Source organism: Benincasa hispida, chromosome 11 (genome assembly GCF_009727055.1).
Source record: "Benincasa hispida cultivar B227 chromosome 11, ASM972705v1, whole genome shotgun sequence".
Lineage (NCBI taxonomy): Eukaryota > Viridiplantae > Streptophyta > Magnoliopsida > Cucurbitales > Cucurbitaceae > Benincasa > Benincasa hispida.
Genome location: NC_052359.1, coordinates 79211514 through 79232497, shown reverse-complemented (window position 1 = coordinate 79232497; position 20984 = coordinate 79211514). Strand labels below are relative to the sequence as shown.

General features: G+C 31.7%; 2 protein-coding genes across 4 annotated transcripts; both read left to right on the top strand.

Annotated features, from left to right (window-relative positions):
- Positions 1-10441: 10441 nt before the first annotated feature.
- LOC120090191 (probable inactive purple acid phosphatase 16) lies at positions 10442-14814 on the top strand. Of its 3 annotated transcripts, none has more exons than XM_039047726.1 (5): positions 10442-10894; positions 11994-12167; positions 12855-13152; positions 13892-14060; positions 14540-14814. In XM_039047726.1, the coding sequence occupies exons 1-5, from the start codon at positions 10648-10650 to the stop codon at positions 14756-14758; spliced, it is 1107 nt and encodes a 368-aa protein (XP_038903654.1). In that variant the 5' UTR covers positions 10442-10647; the 3' UTR covers positions 14759-14814. The 3 variants fall into 3 exon arrangements, with proteins under 3 accessions (XP_038903654.1, XP_038903653.1, XP_038903655.1); XM_039047725.1 differs by having other exon boundaries at positions 10501-10894; positions 11943-12167; XM_039047727.1 differs by having other exon boundaries at positions 10505-10894; positions 11943-12167; positions 14544-14686.
- Positions 14815-18081: 3267 nt separating this feature from the next.
- LOC120091956 (protein IQ-DOMAIN 14) lies at positions 18082-20764 on the top strand. The gene is made up of 6 exons (XM_039050127.1): positions 18082-18215; positions 18403-18521; positions 18627-18914; positions 19098-19331; positions 19432-19563; positions 20299-20764. Exons 2-6 carry the CDS (start codon positions 18441-18443, stop codon positions 20680-20682), a joined length of 1119 nt encoding a protein of 372 aa, XP_038906055.1. The 5' UTR covers positions 18082-18215; positions 18403-18440; the 3' UTR covers positions 20683-20764.
- Positions 20765-20984: the final 220 nt, after the last annotated feature.

Below are 20984 nucleotides of genomic sequence, written 5' to 3'. Positions count from 1 at the left end.
GCCTGAATGGGAAAGGTGAAGGATCCTGCCTTCCTTCTTGTTGCGTTGGCTGTTTCCTGATGTTTCATTATCTGAAGGTTGCATTGATTGAGAATTCAAGCCTTGAGGAGCTTTATATTTTGTAGGTGAACTTGCTTTTAAACTGGTACTTTTTCCACTATTGGTAACTGGTCATCTTCAACAGTTGAATCTACTGGTGTTATTGTCGCATCTGGTACTGATGGCATAGGGGCTGTTGTTTTGCCACTTCTCAATGTCACTGCGTGACATTATTCTTTACCTCGCTGCCTCGATGCTCCTAGGTTGCTGTACCGCGTACCAGGCGCTTTCTTCTTTAATTTCCTCGTAAGCTGATCAATCTGCTCTTCTAATTCTTTAAGGGAGTTAGCTTACGATTGTCTCATTGCCTCACTCTTTTCAATGTAATGTTTTAACGATGTCTCTCGAGTCGAGGTGCTACAAGAGGTATCATATAAGAACGGTTGGTTACAAGGTGGTATGCCTTGAGAATTACCTGGGTTACAATCTAGAGTAATGAAGACCAGAGGTTTACCTCTAGCCCCTTGATAACTGTTCTGATAGAAACTATGGCCCCCCTGGTTGTGATTCCCGTCCCAACTTGAAGTTGGGTGATCCCACCAACCAGGGTTGTAGATGTTGCCAACCGATTCATCATAGACAGATATACGGGTTGTTGATTCCATGGGCAGACTTCTACTGGATGTCCTTCTCCCCATTGGACGTAATTCATTGCAGGCATGTGAGTCACTGCATTAACTTGCGCTGATCCTTGAGAGAGAGTTCTCTGTTGGTTAGCCACCGTCTAAAGGAGTGAGGTCACTGTGGTCATTGGATCGACCAGTGCGCTCATCGTATCAATTGACACATCGGTACTTTCTACTCTTTCTTGCTCTAGACCTCTTATCTCAAGCCCAGTATCAATCCACTCATTAGAATGTCGCGAGATGCGATCCAAAATATTCTTTGCTTCCGTATATGATCTGTTCATTAATCCTCCTTCTACGGAGGCATCGACAACTGCTTGCATTGATTGGTTTAAGCCATTGTAAAAGGTTTCCATCAGAATACTATCAGGAATCCCGATATGCGGACAGCTCTTCACTAACTGTCGAAATCACACCCATGTGATGCTCAAGGTTTCATAACCCTTTTGCTCAAAATTCAGCACATCCCTTCGTCTCCTTGCGTTGACGGCGGGAGGGAAGAATCTGTTCATGAACCTATCAACCAACTGTTCCCATTCTTTAATCTCATTTGGCTCTAATGACTGAGCCCACCTCTTTGCTTCATCCCGCAGTGTGTATGGGAAAAGATATAACCTGTCTTTCTTGAGTCACATCAGACATGGGGAATGCGCTGCACATGTCTACAAAATTCTTCAATTGCGCATATGGGTCTTCTCCTTGTACTCCTCCAAATTGACCCATATTCTGAATCATCTGTAGCATAATTGGTTTTAATTCAACGCTTACATTCTCCTCAACCGTTTGTCTTGCGATTCCTTTAAGAAGTTATAGAAATCCGGCGCCGCATAGACTCTCATTGGGACATCATGATCAACAGCAAGAAATATGGAGCCTTGCGCTGGCCCATTTTCCTTTTGATTCTCTACGGGAGCCTCATTATTATTAGCCATGCTTCTTCACCACTTAATTCGGCCTTGATGAACTCTTGTGCGAATAATACACTTGATCTCTAGGTCCACTTAGAATTTCTGGATCACTCCAGCACTCATAAGCCATTAGATTGCTCTTCGCGTTGAACAGCCAGTACCAAGAGATCTGTCCTGCAAAATACCACAACCATGCTCAAACAATAAACCGTTAACCAATCCCCCGCAATGATGCCATAAACTTGTTATAACACAAAATATACAATGATGCAAGCAAGGTTCAAGCCCATGTCCCTGTTACCAGTTCCTCGGCAATGGTGCCATAAACTTGTAAACACAATCGATGTACTATAATGCAAGTCCATGCCATAAACTTATTGTCATAGATTCTATGCGATGATATATGATACTACCTCTAGATATACATTATTAACAAATGCTCTTGTAGTATGCTATGCATTGTCACAAGTTTTCTTGTGTTGAAACGAAGTATAATTTCATCACAAGTTTCTCGGTGTGATCCGAGGTCGAACACAGGGACTGTTTTAGGTTATTGCATTATGTTTATGATATATGCGACTAGGGGTTTTTCAATTTATAAGAGAATTTGTGTACAAGAAATTAAACATGCGATAAAGTAAAGTAAAGCGGTAAAAATGCGATAATAACATAAATTGCGTTAAAGTAAATTTAAGCTAAGATGATACAAGATACAGGTTTCATGATACAAGATACTGAGGTCAAGGCTGGCTGTGAAGGTTATGCAAAGATTGTGTAATGCGGTGACAAGTCTTATGTACGAAGCAGAAACAAAAAAGATAACTAATATAAACAGTGCTAGTTCCTTAATTGCGTTAAAGATATAAGTACTGTTCCGCTTTTCCCTTGGCGTACACCTCTCGGTGATCGGCCACGTTCCCACATCTCTGTGGTGAAACAGGAATGAACGTAATGAACGCAAGGTTGCTTCCATCTCTGGACATACTACTTGCTTTAGTTAACGCATTCTTCTAATCTTCTCTCGACAGATCAGAATGACATCTGCACTTCTGCTCTCACAGGTGACGTCTAGCATGCCTTAGCTAAATGCATTTATCTCTTTAACACAGATTAAGTTACTCGTTTAATCCATATTAATTACCAAGGTATTAAGAAAACTTCATGGAGAAAACGATTAATGGAGGAACGGAAATAGATAGAGAAGTGGTAAAGAAAGTGTTCGAGATTTTCAATAAAACTATTTAGCGTTTGATACATGATTTTTGAATGAAAAGATTAAGAAGATGAAATACACTTGATGAATTAGAGTTAGAAACAAATACAAATAAGCGCCAATGTCTTAGCGCCGATCTAGATGGAGATTTTCTTGCCGTCGTGGATGAAGTGAATGGATGGATGAGCTTCCCTCTCAGGCTTGCTCAACCGATAGCAGGGATCTAAGCACAGAGCTTCACGGTGAGGATCTAGCAGATTCGCATTGAGACTCACCTCTCGGCCTTGTCCCTTCTCTTTCCGGATTTCTTCTAATCAGTACTCAACTCAACCTTTCTATCAATAATCCAGCAGCAATTAGCCCTCGTATCAATTATACCTGTATCAAGTATATCTTCTCTGAATTCTATGGGGGTATTTATAGGTGAAAAGCTTTGATTCTTGGCTTGTGGATCCCACTTCTTATTATGGAAATTCCAAAAATGGAGGAATAAATATTCCTTCTGTTATGCAATCAGACCGTCAAATCTGCACAACGGTTAGCTATACATATGTCACAATCCTCCGCGTTTGTGTTGCTCAGCTGCATCTTTTAATCGGTTGCTCGCATGCGGTGTTGTTTTTAGTACCGCATGCGGTTGAAATTCAGCTCTGGATCGACTGTCGCATTGTGCCATCATTGCGTTAATCATCTCTTCATTGTTGATTGACAGGCACAATGTGACAGAGATGCATTGTTTAGTTTCTCGTTGAGCCTTGATCGTAAGCGGTGACTTGGTTTCCTGCAAAACAAAGTAAAAATATTCTCTTCTACCATCTTGATTATGTTAGTGGGTGCAATTGCGATAATTGATAATTATTGTATTTCTGAGCTACTTTTCATACAATCGATGCATATTCCTTTTCTTTTGGCCGCAATATCTAAATAAGGCAGCATAAATAACTTGTATTTCTACAAGTTATCATTTCCCATTGTCTTAGAAGGGTTCAATGATATTGAACTCTCTCTCAGATGATTCAAAGGCTACTAGTGGCTATATTTTCAATATAGCAGGCAGAGTTGTCTCTTGGAAGTCCAAGAAAAATATTATCTTAGCCTAATCTACAATGGAGTCAGAAATGATCACACTAGCAGTAGGTAGTGAAGAAACAGGTTGGTTTAGAAGTCTGCTATCAGAGATTCCCCTATGGAAAAAGTCGGCACCAACCATATTAATCCATTGCGATAGTATTGCAGCAGTCACAAAAGTTCAGAACCATTATTACAATAGAAAGAAATGACAAATATGTTGTAAGCACAGTACTATTAGAGAGTTCCTCACTACTGATGCAGTTAGAGTGAATCACACACGGACTGATGAAAACTTGACAGATCCTTTGAGGAAAAAATTGGCGAGAGAGAAGGTTTTTAATACCTCAAAAAGGATGGGACTCATGCCTATAGAGAGATAAATCACTATGGAAAAAACCCAACTTGTAACTGAAGATCCCAAGAAACAGGTTCAATAGGTAATAACTGATCACAAGTGATATGAAGTGAGTCATGCTAAAACGAACATAGTTCCCTTCCTATAACCTAAAGTCTGAGCATGATATCCTGAAGCATAAGAAAGGTTGAACTTAGTTCTTAATGAGATCTATACTTGATGTTAAGTGGTGTACCTGGTTACAAAAGTCCTTTTGATAAACTCACATATGTGAATGTGGAAGTGAGGGTTATTTCCTATGGAGTTTTAGACAAACTCTCTAGAGCGTTCACTAAATTGGGATACACGTGCTGGGCCTTAAAGTACGGGCTTTTGAAGTACACCCAAATGATGTTGTGTGTGAGATGTTGTTAGAGATAGAGTTCAAAACAAAGAGTTACTTTAGTATATTTTGAATCATCTACATTACATAAAGATTCAAGTCGTAAGACATTTTTGCTTATGCATAATATTGTACAAACTGATATTGCTTGATGAAAAAATATATTTTCTTGTATTAAAAGTTTTTTAAGTGGGGGATTGATGGTGAAAAACTTTAAATAAATGAATAATAAATCTTTTGAGAATTCCACATTACTAAGATTTACATTGAGAACCTCCTTTATATACCCCCTCCTTGTATTATGAGTTTGGGCCTCAAGGGTACCCATGTTTTAGAGGGGGTAAGGAGATAGACAAAGGTGAGTTTGGTGGACATCTCACACGCGTGCCACCGTTCGTCTAGTTGGGTGAGGCGAGCGTGTGTGTAGAAATATTTTTATTAAAAATAATATATTTTTTTATATTTTTAATTTCTTTATTTTTTAAGAAAAAAGGAAAAGTTTTCTCCCGCATCCTTCTTACATGTGGCCCTCGCGCACGTTCCTTGGCTCCATACACTTCTCTTCCCGTCAATTTTGCATAACAGTTGGCCTCCAAAGTCTATAAATTGTGCGATTTCTTTCACTCTTCATACAAAAATTTTCTCTCACCTCTTCTCTGTATGCTATAAAAGACTTCCCTTCACTCTTTCTTCTAATTTTCATTTCTCAAGTAATTTATCAATCTTGAAGGTGTGCATTTTCTCATAAGTTCTGATGCAACTTCGATTGAGACATATTTTTCTCTTCCGGGTTGTTTTATCCTGGGGACGACTTGATGATAATTGAACTGCTTGCACAAAGGGGCAGAGCCGTGAAACGACTTAAAGAGAGCGAGCTCCATGACTCAACCTGTAATAGTCTTTTGTTTTGTAGGTTACTTTCCGACGTTCAATGTCGTTCGATCATCATTGTCTTCTGTCCATCGGAGGTTTCCGTTCAAACATATTATTATTCAGGTCTATAAGGATTGGTATATAAATGCACTATAGGCTACGACTTTATTAAAAGAAAATGTAAATGTCGATATAGGCTTTTTTAGACCATACATGAGGTGGAGCTATGGAGGAATGAATTCTCTTCGATGGTACAAAATTTATGTTGAATTTAAACTTTTGACATCTTAGTTGAATGTAAATATTGAGCTATGAAGTAGATGAAAAATCTCCCTACCCATAAGTGATACGTGAGTGATAGAAAAAATTTCAAATCAAAACTTGCCCTTCGATCTCTTTATTGAAACTTTGCAGGATGAAGGAAAAAATCGTCCAAAAAAAGGTGTCGTTTAGTAATTATTTGATTTTTAGTTTTTTGGATTTTAAAAATTAAGTCTATTTCTTTTCGCTTTTTCATAATGTTTTACATCTTACTAAAGTATAAGAGTTGAATTCTTAATCAAATTACAAAATACAAAAACAAGTTCTAAAAAACTATTTTTTTTAATTTTTAAAACTTGACATGATTTTTGAAAACATTAGTAAAAATTGATAACAAAACAAGAAATTTAGGAGTGTAAGAGTGTTTATAAGCTTAATTTTCAAAACCAAAAACCAAAAGACTAAGGTCTTGTTTGGTAATCATTTGTTGTTTTGTTTTTATTTTTTAAAAGTTAAGCCTACAAACACTCCTACTACTTCTAAATTTCTTGTTTTGTTATTACTCTTTGTCTTTATTTTAAAAAATCAAGCTCAATTTTAAAAAGTAAAAAAAGTAATTTTCAAAAACTTGTTTTTGTTCTTGAAATAAGACTAGGAATTTGACTCTAATATTTAAGAAAGATGAAAATCATTGTAAGAAAATATGAAAAAATAAACTTATTTTTCAAAAATCAAAACAAAAAAATCCAAACAAGGCCTAAATTGTACCAAATGGGACCTCAATTTTTTATTTTTTATTTTTGAAAATTTAAGCTTATAAATTCTTCCATAAGTTTCTATGTTTTGTTATTTTTTTACCAATATTTTCAAAAGCTAATCAAAATCTGAAAACTAAAGAAAAATAGTTTTTGTTTTTAGAATTTGACTAGAGTTCAAATATTTTTTCAATGACAGACGGAAACTATAATTGAAAATTTATGAACAAACAAATTTTAAAAACAAGTTGTTATCAAATGAGACTTTAGTGAATGATGTTTCAAAATGTCTATTTTAGTTTCTTTTTGTTCAAATATCAATATTCTTAAAACATTTCAATATCAATTTTTATGTACCAAATGAGACCTTAATTTTTTATTTTTTATTTTTGAAAATTTAAGCTTTCATAAGTTTCTATGTTTTGTTTTTTTACCAATATTTTCAAAAGCTAAATCAAAATTTGAAAACTAAAGAAAAATAATTTTTGTTTTTAGAATTTAACTAGAGCTCAAGTATTTTTTTAATTACTTATGGAAACCATGATTGAAAATTTATGAACAAACAAATTTTAAAAACAAGATGTTATCAACCGAGACTTTAGTGAATGATGTTTCAAAATGTCTATTTTAGTTTTTTTTTTTTTTGTTCAAATACCAATTTTCTTAAAACATTAAAATATCAATTTCATGTTTGTTCATATTTTTTTTTTCTAAAAAATAATAATTTCAATTTTTGTTATTATTTTTTTCATCTAATATTTCATTCACATGACATTAAGGAATCGTTTGATTGGAGGTCTTTTTAGATCGAAATTGATATAAGCATCCAAAATTCATGTTGTTTTCAACACTTTGCCTATTTCCAAGTATCCTTATTTTTCATAGACAAGAGTTTTCTTTTCCCTTTCTTGTGGGTTTTCTCTTTTCCCACACTTCTTATCTTTTTTATTTTCTATATTATTTTATTTTGAATCTAATTAATTAATTAATTAATATTAATTTAATAAAATAAATACAAATATTTATTTTAATAAATCAATAATAATTTAGTAAAATATTTACTTAACTTATTTTTATAATAAAAACATAATAAAAATTTATTATGAGTTAAATTATGTAATTGCATAACTTATTAATTAATTAGCTTGGGGCCTTTTTAAATATAAAAAATATTTAAAAATATTTACACTTTATAGTAAAAAGTTTCAAAAGTTTCTACAAGTGTAAATATTTTTTAGATTTTTCTATTTATAAGAATTTTTCTATATTTTTTTAAATATATTTAATTAATAAACTAGGATTAGTTAAATTTAGTTAGCACAAAAATTCATTTTTCAATAACATTAATTGATTACTTATTATTATTTTTTATAATCAAATAACTATTTTTTGAGTTTATTTTTAATTTAATAGTTCATTATGAACATATAATGATTTTGGATTATTTATAACCAATTAATTATTTATTGTGGTTAATTTTTATTACTTCATTCTTATTAACATGTCATATTTTTATTTCATTTCTTATATAATATATTGTTTATTAAGATATAATTTTGATATTGTTTAATTAATTAAAAATATTAGTGTTGAACTTAATTAATTATAAAATGACTAAACATGAAATTATAATTAATATGTGAATTAATTAAACAAATTAACAAACTTTTTACTAACAAGTAATTTAAACAATAAATTCATTCCAATATATTCAATCCAAAATAATCAAAGCCCAATTGATTCTAATAACAAGATTATAATAAATGTAGAAATTTAAAAACTACCAATCAAAATATACAAATATGGACAATAATCAAGAACAAATATTGCAATTAATTTCATGTAATAAACTATAATAACACATTAATCGCAAAATTAAAGTAGCATAGGGATAGAGAAAATTAACACCGAAAATTTTTATAGTGGTTCGTTCAAATTCGACCTACATTTACTTTCCCAAGCGTCTCTTGGAATTTTGTATAATGATCTCGCCGACTCTTTCCACGGATTAGAGCTCAATTGCTACATCCCTCTTTTTGTGAGTTCAAGAACAAACTCAAACCTTTACATGGATTAGGATCAAACTATTATAACCACTCTTTTCGTGGATCAAGAGCAACCCTTACAAAATGTTTAGAAAAATTAGAGTGACTCTATTATGGATTTACAAATTTTGAGCTCACAACAAATCAATCCTCATCGTACATAAATCTCTCTCCAGAATAAGATGAAAAATAAGAAAATTGAAGTTTGAAGAGAGCAACAATAAAGGCTTAATGAATTATATAGTATGGTAAAAAGATGTGAAGTTATTTAATTTTGGGAGAAGATTGAGAATTTAAAAAGAGAGAAAAATTGGGGAAAATTATATTTAATTTGAGTCATTAGATCTTGAAGATAAAGAAAATCAATGGTGGAAATTTTTCTTTCTGAATCAACATCCCCCCCCCCCCCCCCCCCCCAAATAATTAATTAAATATTCGACACATGGGGAAAATTAAATTTTAAATCAATACCAAAATCTAAAAAACTCACCATGTGTCATTCCTTCCATTATTCCAAGTAGCACCTTTCAATTAGTCCACTTTTTATGAGAAAAAATTCTGTCACAATCATCCCGTTTCGGAGGTTTTCCATTAACGCTTGTTTCCGTCATATAATTATTTTTCATTTGAACTCCGATTTGAGTGATTCAAATGAGTTGCAACCATTATCTAAGCTCTACGCACTAAATACTACAAAACACTCAAATTGTCAATAAATAAAAACAAATTGTTATCATCTAAATATTAATAATAATTAATTAATTAAATTAATTAATTTGAGATTAAGGTTAAAAAAGCCAACAATCTGACATTCATTAAATATAGTAATGATGATTTTAGTGATAAATTATTCCATTTCCAAATATTTTATAATCAAAATTATTACTTACTATTAATTAATTAATTTTTATTGATATATTAAATTATATTATTAATTTAATTAATTAATCTAAATAAAATTATATAAAATTGTCCCTACTTAATTTCAATAATTAAATACATACATAATTTTATTCATAAAATTGTGATTGTATTTTCCCATGCACAATCAAATACAAGTCATTTCTATTTTCATGCATCATTTATTCCAAGTATCTTTAAAATCTTAAATGAAATGACTACTAATTTGGTGTATATCTCAACACTATTTATTATTCAAACACATCTTGAAACTATGTCATGCATTTGCAGGAAATAAAATAAAGTAAGGATTAAAATGACAACTTTTCTTTTTTTTTTTTTTTTTTCTTTCTTAACTAAGTTATTTTCTGTAAATAAAAAAAATTATATTTTTTTTAAATGTAAAATTGTTATTTTTACTTTAAACTTATAGATGATCTCTTTTATGTTTTATAGGTATTTGTAAAAGATATAAAAAATATTGATTAATCCTTGATATATTAAAGTTAAACCCTCCCATTTACTCATATATCGATGTATAAAAAAAAAAAAAATTAATCATTGATTACAACAAATTAACATAAGGAACTCGCAACACTTTTTCTTGACGACAATAAAATCATCAGAAAATAGTGTCATTGTAAACCATTGGAAGAAATCACCCTTTCTATAAGGCTTCTTGACATCAACGTCGGGAAAAATTGTGTTCCATGATGTGTATACATTGTTGATCAAATGACGGCAATGGACAATCATTAAAATTATGCCCTTTCCTAATGAATTGGCATCGGGAATCTCCGATTCACCCCTACCCTAGATCATCTCTCTTGCTGTACGTCGTTGCCACTACCGTCGCTGTGCTCTGTTGCCATTGCAACTGCTACCTCCTCCCCCTTTCCAAGACACGTTTTTTAGTGCATTATCTCACACGTGTCAGATACGTATCCATTGCCAAAAACAAAGTGTCTGCTTCATATAGGCTGAGATGCTGAAAGAATATTCTGTGTCAAATGCAACAAAACAGTACAGTTGTGAGAGGATGGGACCCTTCGATTTCTTGTCCTTGCAACAAAAAGAGCATTGGTGAAAGAAACTTCAATTTCAATTACAAAGAGGAAAACAGAACAAAGAAGAAGGAAGCTCTTTGGAGTGGTAGGAGATGACACAAACGTCCTTCAATGGGAAACTGATCTCGGCATTCTTCTCCTTCACCTGTATAAATATGTGCCTGACCGCCACGGACGACCCGGGCAGCGTTCTCCGGTTCCGATCAGGCTCCCCGAGCTTCAATATCGCTCTCTTTGCGGACCTGCATTTTGGGGAGGATGCTTGGACTCATTGGGGTCCTCTTCAAGATGCCAATACCTCTCGTCTCATTTCCACTGTCCTCCATCATGAGAACCCAGGTTTTATTTTTTATTTCTTATTTTTCAATTTCATTCAAGTTGAACCTTATTCTACATATGTTTAGTTTTAAATGGTTTCAACCCTACATTTGAGTTTTTGCTGAAATTTATGAATTATACAGGCAATTGGTTCGATAGTGATCAAGATCGTGTCTATTATCTAAACTTAATTGTGTGCGAGACTTTATTTTCTAAACTTTGAGATTAAATTATGAATTTAGAGATCGTTTGGCCTACTTAATGTAGTTAATATGTTGAAGTTAGTAAATTTGTATTTGGGGTAGGTTTGTATTTATTGAAGACTCTTAACTTTCAAAATTACAAAAGTTTGGTCTCTCGACTTTGAACTTTTTTAAAAATTAGGGATTAATTAGACACAAAATTGAAAGTTTATAGTTTGATTAAACATGATATATAAATTTATATCCAATAGATCAATTAATTTTTAAAAATTTTGAATCTTTTAGGAATATATTAAATACAAACTTGAAAAGTTTAAGAAACCTATTAAACACTTTTAAAAGTTGAGGTACCAAATAGGCGTAAACCACTCATTAAGTAGAAAAAAAAGACTCAACTTTATAATTTAACCTTATTTTGATTAAAATTAGTGAGTTTTGATATAAAATTTCTTAGCTAATGGTTGAACTTAACTTGTGGTATATAGGTACCATCCATGCATTTTGATTAAAAGTAGTAAGTTATTAATTAATAACAATATCAATAATCAATTCAAACACAGTTGAGTAGATAAGATATCAATTATCATTTTAAAGATCGGTTGTCAAGTCTACACTTTACAATTGTTGAACTAAAAAAATTAAAAGTACAAAACTAAAATTAGACATTTTAAACTTACAGAGAATAAAACTGATCAAATTTTAAAGTACATAAACCAAAATGATATTATATTCTAGATTAAACTAACCAACAACATTATATTTGAATAGTTGAATGGTCTTAACTTTGATCAATTTGAACATACATTTGTAATCCATGTATGTGGGTTTACAAAGCAAGCAATAAGTGAAATTGTGATCATGTATAGATTTGGTAGTATACCTTGGAGATGTGATTACTGCTAACAACATACCAACAGCAAATGCAAGTTTGTACTGGGATCAGGCAATCTCTCCAACAAAAGCCAGAGGCATTCCATGGGCCACTGTGTTTGGAAATCACGACGACGCACCGTTTTCATGGCCGATCGACTGGTTTTCTTCCACCGGAATTCCTCCACGTCATTGTCAGGACGATGTTACCTCATGTTCAGGTATTGAATATATATATACATATATATTGAATAATAGTCAGAAATAACACAAAAAAGTTTTCATCTTTCACAAATAACACTCTTTGTGGCTAATTGTTTGAATAGCACATCAGTCCTATCTCGGTTGAGATCAATAACGAGACCAAAATAAAACTTTAAAGTGGCCCATTTGAACCATCAATTTTGTGTTTGGTGAAAATCTCAACCAGGATAAGGACCAGGGCAAGGACTAGAATGGAAACTAAGTTAAGACTTTAGAAGTTTTTATGATTTTATTGTTCTGATTTTCTAAGTGAGCTTTTGAAAGTTTTGAAAAATAACTTTAAGAGTTTTCGAGATTTTGTTTTAGGCCAAAAGGTAGTGGAAACTTTCTTTTCGAAATTTAAAATAAAGAAATCTAGTGTGAACTACTAAAAACCAAATTGGAGATCAAAAAAATAGAAGATAATAAATCACCCCCTCATTATTGGAGGAAAATTGACCACACTAAATGCAAGAACAAATTACCAAAACTTTCGATTCTTTTTTCTCTCCATTTTTATTCAATTTTGATCTAGATTCTATCGAAAAAGTTCAAAAAATTGGCGATTCGAATGTGCTAGTAGATATATACATATAGTCACTCTACATGACGCATGTTTTTGTTGGAAATATTGTATTATTATTTGTATGTTATTTCTGATTAAGGATCATCGGAAGAAGAAGAATGTGAGTTATTTAAAGGTACACAACGTTTGGAGTTGATGAAAAATGAGGTGGAGAATAGCAAGTTATCACAATCTAGAAATGGTCCAAAGAATCTGTGGCCTAGTGTATCCAACTATTACATTCAAATCTCTCCATCATTACAAGACGATTTGGAATCACCAGTAATAATGTACTTGTATTTCTTCGACTCTGGTGGTGGTTCTTATCCTCAAGTCATTTCCAGTGCTCAAGTAGAATGGTTTCGCCAAACAGCACAACAACTCAATCCTCATTTTAGGTATGGATATGACCATTCTCGACTTCGATTAATGCAAATATAGTCTCACATAAGTTAGAATTAAGATGTCATATAAAGGATAAGGTAAGAAATATGGTTAGAAACGAACAAGCTCTCTCCATAATAGTATGATCATATACTGTCCATTTTCGACATAAACCTTTATGACTTTATTTTTGGTTTAACAAAAAGTCTCATATTGACTATATAAAAGGAAGCTAATATGTGTATATAAGTGAGGCCTTTTCGATGGATCTAAAATCAAAGCCAAGAGGGAGTATGTTGAAATTGGCCAGTAATATTATACTATTATGGAAGGTCTATTGTTAAAGAACTTTCATGAACGTGTCAATTTAGATTCTTAGTTAGGATTTTCTTTGAAAATTCTCTATGTATCAATTTTAATACTCCATCTTTTTAAAAACCGACATTTGATGCATTGATGATTTTCAAAGGTAATCATGATGAAGGGTTTAAATTGATTAGAAGTTTAATTGATACAAATTCCCGAACAATGTTTATAAACCGAACTCTAAAGGAGGGTATAAATTGATACACTTATGAGAGTTAAAGCTTTAATTGATACAATTATTAGTTTAGAGTTTTACATTCGTTCGACCTCAACTTATATATCGATAAGGATAATAAACTTAGGTTTAAAATAGACAAGATTATATTAATTTGGATTATATTTGTTTGTAATCCAATAATATAATGCAATGCAAATGTAAAAGAACAGGGTACCAGAGATTGTATTTTGGCACATACCAAGTGGAGCATATGAGGAGGTAGCTCCATCTAATTCCATAGAAAAGCCTTGTGTTGGTTCAATTAACAAGGAGAAAGTTGCTGCTCAACAAGCTGAATTTGGCATCATGAGTTTGCTTGAACAAAGACCTTCTATCAAGGTATGTATTTAAATTACAAATAACAAAGTGAAGAAATTAAATTAAAAAGAAAAAGAAATCTTAATTAACTATTAGAAAAAAAATTTAGGGGACGAGGTAAGAAGTTGATTATTATAGTTGGGGTATAATAGTTTGCATTTAAGGTGTAGATCATTTTAGTTTGAGTTATAATAGTATGTGTTTGAGGTGTAAACTATTTTAGTTTGAGAAGAAAATAATATACACTGTAGTAAAGAATAAAAAAAATGTTAAATGTAAAATAGTAAAAATTGTAGCAAATAGTAACTACGGTAGCGAATGAGGGTTTTGAAATAGTATTGACGGTAATTAACTGGAAAATACAAAATAATTTTTATTAGCAAAAGGTGGTTATTATAGTCTTAAGATAATCCTGGTCTGAAACACATTTTAAGAGTTAAATGAGTAATTAATGAAGATGATATGGCATAAATGATTGGATGTGGTGTGTGTTTTTGTAGGCAGTGTTTGTAGGACACAACCATGGATTGGATTGGTGCTGTCCTCACAAGACTAAAAACAAACTTTGGCTGTGCTTTGCAAGGCATAGTGGGTATGGTGGCTATGGCAACTGGCCAAGAGGAGCTAGGATCCTCCAAATCACACAACCCTTCTCTCTTAAATCTTGGATTAGGATGGAGGATGGCCAATTACATAGTGAAATCATCTTAAGCCTATAGATTGTTTGAATTCTATCATTTGTTTCAAAAGTATCCATTAAAAAGTTGCAAGATTACGTTTAAGTTTTCATACACGTTTTAAAATTACTCTTAAAGTATAAATCAATTTAAAATTGTAGACATAAAATTGGAAATTTGCAAAGACCTAGTATGGTTGTGACTTAGAACAACGTAACAATCCAAATTTTCATTATAGGTCACCACCACACCATTTCAAATCTCAATTTTCGTCCAGAATTTTAAATGATTTCTACTTGAATGGTAGTTTTGAATCATGTATATAAAGTTAATTATAACATTGCAACTTTTCAAACGAATGACAAAATTAAGTTATTCTTTTTTTTTTTTTCTTTTAAATCAAGGATTGTGCACTAGTAAATGCAAAGATTGTTGACAATAGATTCTCAAGCATTTACAATGATATTATACCTTTTTTATTAGGTAGAAGACATAGCTGGAAATTGGGATTGAAACTTGTAGGGTTGTTTTTGACAAATTCATCGAATTAGCCTTAATTAGTTTGATTATTTTGATATCATTATTATTATTATTATTATTTAATGAGTCTCGATGATATTATTTTGTTTTTTTTCCATTATTTTGCACTTGAGAAATAGCAGTCAATTGGGAATGGGAATAAAAATATTCAAAAGAAAGCAATGGTATAAAAGAATGCAAGAAAAAGCAATTGAATTATCAATTGAATGGGGATAATGGAGGGACTCATTTGAATGATCAACATGCAATCAATTGAAACAATGCAAACACATGAGAGCTTTCTCAAGACATTTAAATATGAGAATGAACAATCCAAATTGAAGATGAGTGTTCTTTTCCTAACACCTTCAAAAATTAAACTTTGTTTTTTGAGAAAAAAAATTCTAATTCTATTGATTTAGTCTTGAATATAAATTATTCAAGGATCGATTTGGTAAAATAAATTTAAAAAATCAGGTCCATAGTTCAGATTTATTATTTTTGTAAAAATAGCAAAAAACAAGCTCAACCCAAATGATACAGCCGACACGTCTAATACTTGATACACTACTAGTATACGTCTGATACACTTGTTACATTGTTGATACACAATATATTTGATATATTATTAATACACGGTTGAAAATGAATATTTATTTAAGTATTTTAAAAAAATCATAAAAATGATTTTTTTTTTAAAAAAAACATTCTCTAATTATTCCAAACACGACTAAATTGTCAAAATGAGTATACTAAACTGGGTGTTAGTGAATTTTAGGTTGAATCTCCCTAGCCTTTTATACCTTTGTACTTAAAAATGAAGGAAATAACATCATTCAAAAAGGGAAAAAACTACAAAATGGATAAAAAAATATATATAGAAAATATAAAAATTGTGCGTAATAACTCATATTGGTGCAAAAAATACAAAAAATACAAAAAATATACTAATCAAAGGAAAAAATATACACAACTAATATACTTTAAATGTGATATATCAGTTGATTGATTTATCAAAAAAGTAGATCGGTTAAAAAGATAAAATTAGAATATGGAATAAACAAAAATTTAAATTTAAGAATTTTGCCATATCTACAATTTTCATATATTGCCTCTCTAATTGTACTTTTTGGATTTGCCACCCATCACAAATTCTCGTTATTCAATTAAATAGTCATACTAGTTAATGTCAATTTCCATGTGGTTCTGCCATTTTAATTTTCATTATTATATAATTGAATCCTTGTTCGATAACCATTTTGTTTTTTGTTTTTTTTTTTTAAATTAAACTATAAACATATCTTCCACCTCTAAATTTCTTGTTTTAGTATACACTTTTTATCCACGTTTCAAAAAACCAAGCCAAGTATTTGAAATCTAAAAAGTTAGTTTTAAAAAGCCTGTTTTTGTTTTGATTTTCAAAACCAAAAATAAAAAATAGAAAATAGAAAAACGAAATGTTTATCAAACGGGCCAACATCTTAGTATAAAGGGTTATATAATATATTTATATATATTAAAAAAATACAATGATTAAATTATGAAACAGCTCAGAAAATGGTGCATGAACTTCAATGGTAATCTAAGCTTATTATTTTAATGTAAATTTTATTTTTCTAGGTTAGGTGTTATTGGAAGGAACAGCTCAAAAGCTACTTTGATCTCATTCTTATGGGCCACAATTAGGATGGAACGACATTTAAAAAGGCTCAATTTCTTTTGAGAACAAGTCATAAACTGTTCACATGGCTCATTATCAATGGATAATTGGGACCAACTTGGTGGGCCTTGATATGCTAATCCAAGGCCCATGAGAGAGAATTTTATTATTATCAAAACATGAAATCTAAGGGACTAATTTAAGAATTATAAAATAATAATAATAATAAATCTTTAAAGGAATGAATTGGACCTTTTGAAGCATGCTTGTTGAATACTTCTAACAAAGAAAAAAACAACTAAATATTAATTGTCAATGAAGGATTTAAAGTGGTACCAAAATTGACAAGGTTGGTGATGGAACTTTTATGTACTTTCAAAGCCTTTTTGTTAATGGGTTTGAAATTTCCCTCTTACCAAAGTGGAAAAATGTGTGCATTTTAATATTTCAATTTGGGTTGAATTACAAAATTGTTTCTTATATTTTTGGTAGTTGTTTATGTTTTATAATATTATAATATTTTTACTCCAACTTTTAATTCTAATTCAATATAGACTTTTTTTGGATGATTAACTAAATAATGTAGTTTGATTTGACATGATGTAACACAAACGGATAGAAGAAAGTATATATTTAAGCAAAATCAATAGACACTATCCATAAATGACATTTTATTCTTGTTTTGTTATTTACAACCTTTCATCGTATATCTTTTATGAGATGTCAAATAAACTAAGAATTTTCTCATAAAAAACATTGGTACATCATTTAGTTAATAATACCTATATAAAGTCTCAATTATTCAAAGTCGAAGGATTAAATTAGAGATTTGTAGACATAATTTTCAAAATCAAAAGACTAAATTTGTAATAGAATCTTTTCCATAATAATAGCAAAATAAAAGAATTGATTAATAATTTAAATTCCATTACTTTAATTTTAAGTGGACATAAGAATATATTAAACAAATAAATAAAGAAATAGAATGAGAAAAGTATATATATATAGATTGACATAAACAAGATTATTTGCAAAAGGTGAGTCACCTAATGGGACCAAATAAATCATGATCATCATGAAAGATTAATGGTTTCACATGCAAAATTTTGGAAAATGGAACCACATATATATGGACTTATTACATAGAAATAGATCAATAGATGTCAATTAAGTACTTCCACCATAACAGAAAAACACTTTGAACTAGTCCATGGCAGTTGTGAATTTGACAGTTGGGAAGGAGAGATAAATTAGCAAAAAAGGCCACAAAATCCCCTTCAACTTCACTCTAATGCACCCTTAATTAACCAAAAACCACAGGTTTCCCCTTCTTTCTTTCTTCACCCTTTTTCCTATGGTCTAATAGATTAGGACGGAGATTCGAACGTCTAACTTACGAGAGAAGTTACTAATGTCTCAATCAGTTGCTATGTTCGAGTTAGCATATGAACGTCATCGATACACCGAAATCGAAATTTTATGAATGATCTCTCTTCTTTTGATGCAGGGGTGGATTGTGAGGAAGTAAAAAATGGTGTTTGATCCATGATGGCAAAGACAATGTGCTGGCTTGGTTGGGTCAAGAGGTTTTTTAGTTCTGATCACCCCAAAACTAAATCTGAAAAGGTTGGATTCATCTACTCTTTTTTGTCTTTGTATTTGCCATTTTTTTGGGGTTTCAGATTTGAATTTGTTTTCTTTATTCTTGTTGGCTTTGGTTTTAATGTGTAGAAACCTAGAAAGTGGAGATGGGTTACTGAAAGATTCAAGATTAAGAAATGCCCAGTGATTGCAGCAGCACCACAACGAACACTTAGTGAAGCTACAGATGAAAGGAGGAGGCAGGCTTTGAGTGTTGCTGCTGCCACAGCAGCTGCGGCCGAGGCTGCGGTTGCAGCTGCCAATGCTGCGGCGGAGGTTGTCCGCCTTACAGTCGCCTCGGGCTCCTACTGTCCGTTTTTGAAGCAAGATCGAATCACGGCTGCCATTAAGATTCAAAGTTATTTCAGGGGATATCTTGTAAGTTCATTTGCAATTCTCTTCTTGTTGAACCAAGGAGATTTTATTATTCTTCTCTTTCTTTTACAATAAATATGACCTTTTGGAATGGTGAGAAGTTCTTTTGAAGTGCTTATGAAAAGTGTTTCACGTTTTAAAAAGTCATTCCGTACTCACTTGATCTTAATCTTAAATTTGAGGAAGGCAAAGAAGGCATTGAGAGCACTAAAGGGAATAGTGAGACTTCAAGCAATAGTTCGCGGTCGAGCTGTGAGACGTCGAATAGAAGCGCTTTTGAAGCGACCGTTGATAATCGAGGAAAGAAGGAAATTGAAAATGTTTCAGAAAAGAAATCTTATTCCAGAGAAAAGTTGCAACAGCTGTGGGAAGAAGGTGTTCATCCAACCAAAAGAGGAGTTTGAGGAAGATGAATTAAAGGTATCCAAAAGTAGATATAACATAAGAATTTCTATCTAAATTAATAGTTTTATAAAGTATAGTTCAGAGTACTTAGCCTTAACATTTTGTTTATATGCAGCTTGATTTGAACAATCTGAGAAACTGGGATGGTAGCAGTCTGTCTAAAAAGGGCATTGAAGCCTTGCAGTTGAGAAAGCAAGAAGCAGTTATCAAGAGGGAAAGAATGTTGAAATATTCATTTTCACACAGAGTAAGTTCTCTCATTTCCCCATAACTATCTTTAAACAATTAAGAATACATGAAAGGTAGCTTTTGAACTTTGTGCACTTAAATCATTAATATTAACTAGAAAGGAAATGAGGTGTAAAAAAGTTCAAACACGAGATCTCTTGCTCCATTGTTTTAGTACAACAAATGTGAGTTATAATGATTTGAACCTCGATCTCAAAGAAAGGAGTACATTATCAATTATTGCTGAACTATGCTCATGTTGACGACACTCCACTCCAATTAGCCATCTACATGATTTTGGAGCCATCACTATTCTAAAATGAAAATGATTTTGAGAATGAAAAAAAATGATTTTGACCATGTCCAAAATCACTCACAAACATACCTTCAAACCATATGTCAAACATGATAGAAATGATATCAAAGTGTCGGGATTTTGTCAGACTTGTTGGTTATAAATAGAGTGAGTAGGGAAGGAGGAAGAGAGGCAATATTTGGTGAAACTAATTATGACTTGTTGAGCGTATTCTCAAGATTGTAAGGGTCCAAGTGCCTTGAATGCTATGGGTAAAGTCAGAAACTTTAGCCAATAACTTTGACATATTCTTATCGTTTCTTGACGAGTTTAAACCGAAAAATCATATCCTTAAAACACTACTAATTCTAAAAGCTTAAGCCGAAACAGAATTTTTTCACAAACACTCTAAGGACTCAAAATTTATGTTTGGGATATTTTCTTTTCTGTTTTTTTCAGGAAGGAAGAAGTATCCAAATGGCAGAAGAAAGTCCAAGGAGAAGTTTGAGGCCAAGTGTGCATATAAATTTAGTAACTGATCAACAAGAAATGTATGGGAAAAAGCTTGGAAATTATGTGAATGTGAGTTCAGATTATTCATTCCCAAGAAGATCATTCTGCCATTTGAAACATAACTCATCAGGTGGAGGTGAAGATAATAGTTCTTCCATGGCAACAAGCTGCTCCCCTGTTTTTCCAACATATATGGCTGTGACAGAGTCTGCCAAAGCTAAGACAAGATCAATCAGCACTCCTAAGCAAAGGCTTTCATTTCTTAATGATGTTTCCTTTTGCTCATCTTATGATGGAGATTTTATAAGAAATATCTCTAACCATGTTTGAGAATTTCCTTCTCTCAATTCCCTTTTTTTTCCTTTCTTTCTTTTTGTGTTCTTTATATCAGTGTGCTTTTTTTCTTTTCTTTTCTTTTTTTTTTTTTTGGTCCTTTGCTCTTCTATGGTATAGATAAAAGATTTGATTTTGTTTATCCAATTTGGTTTTTTTTTTTTTTTTTTTTTTTTTTTTTTCAAGTGGTGAAGATCCAATTTGGGTTTTATTGATGATGGAAGATGGATAAAAAAAAATTTAGGATATAACAAATGCTTGATAAAAAATAAGGAAAATGAAGACGGTGTGATGTTAAA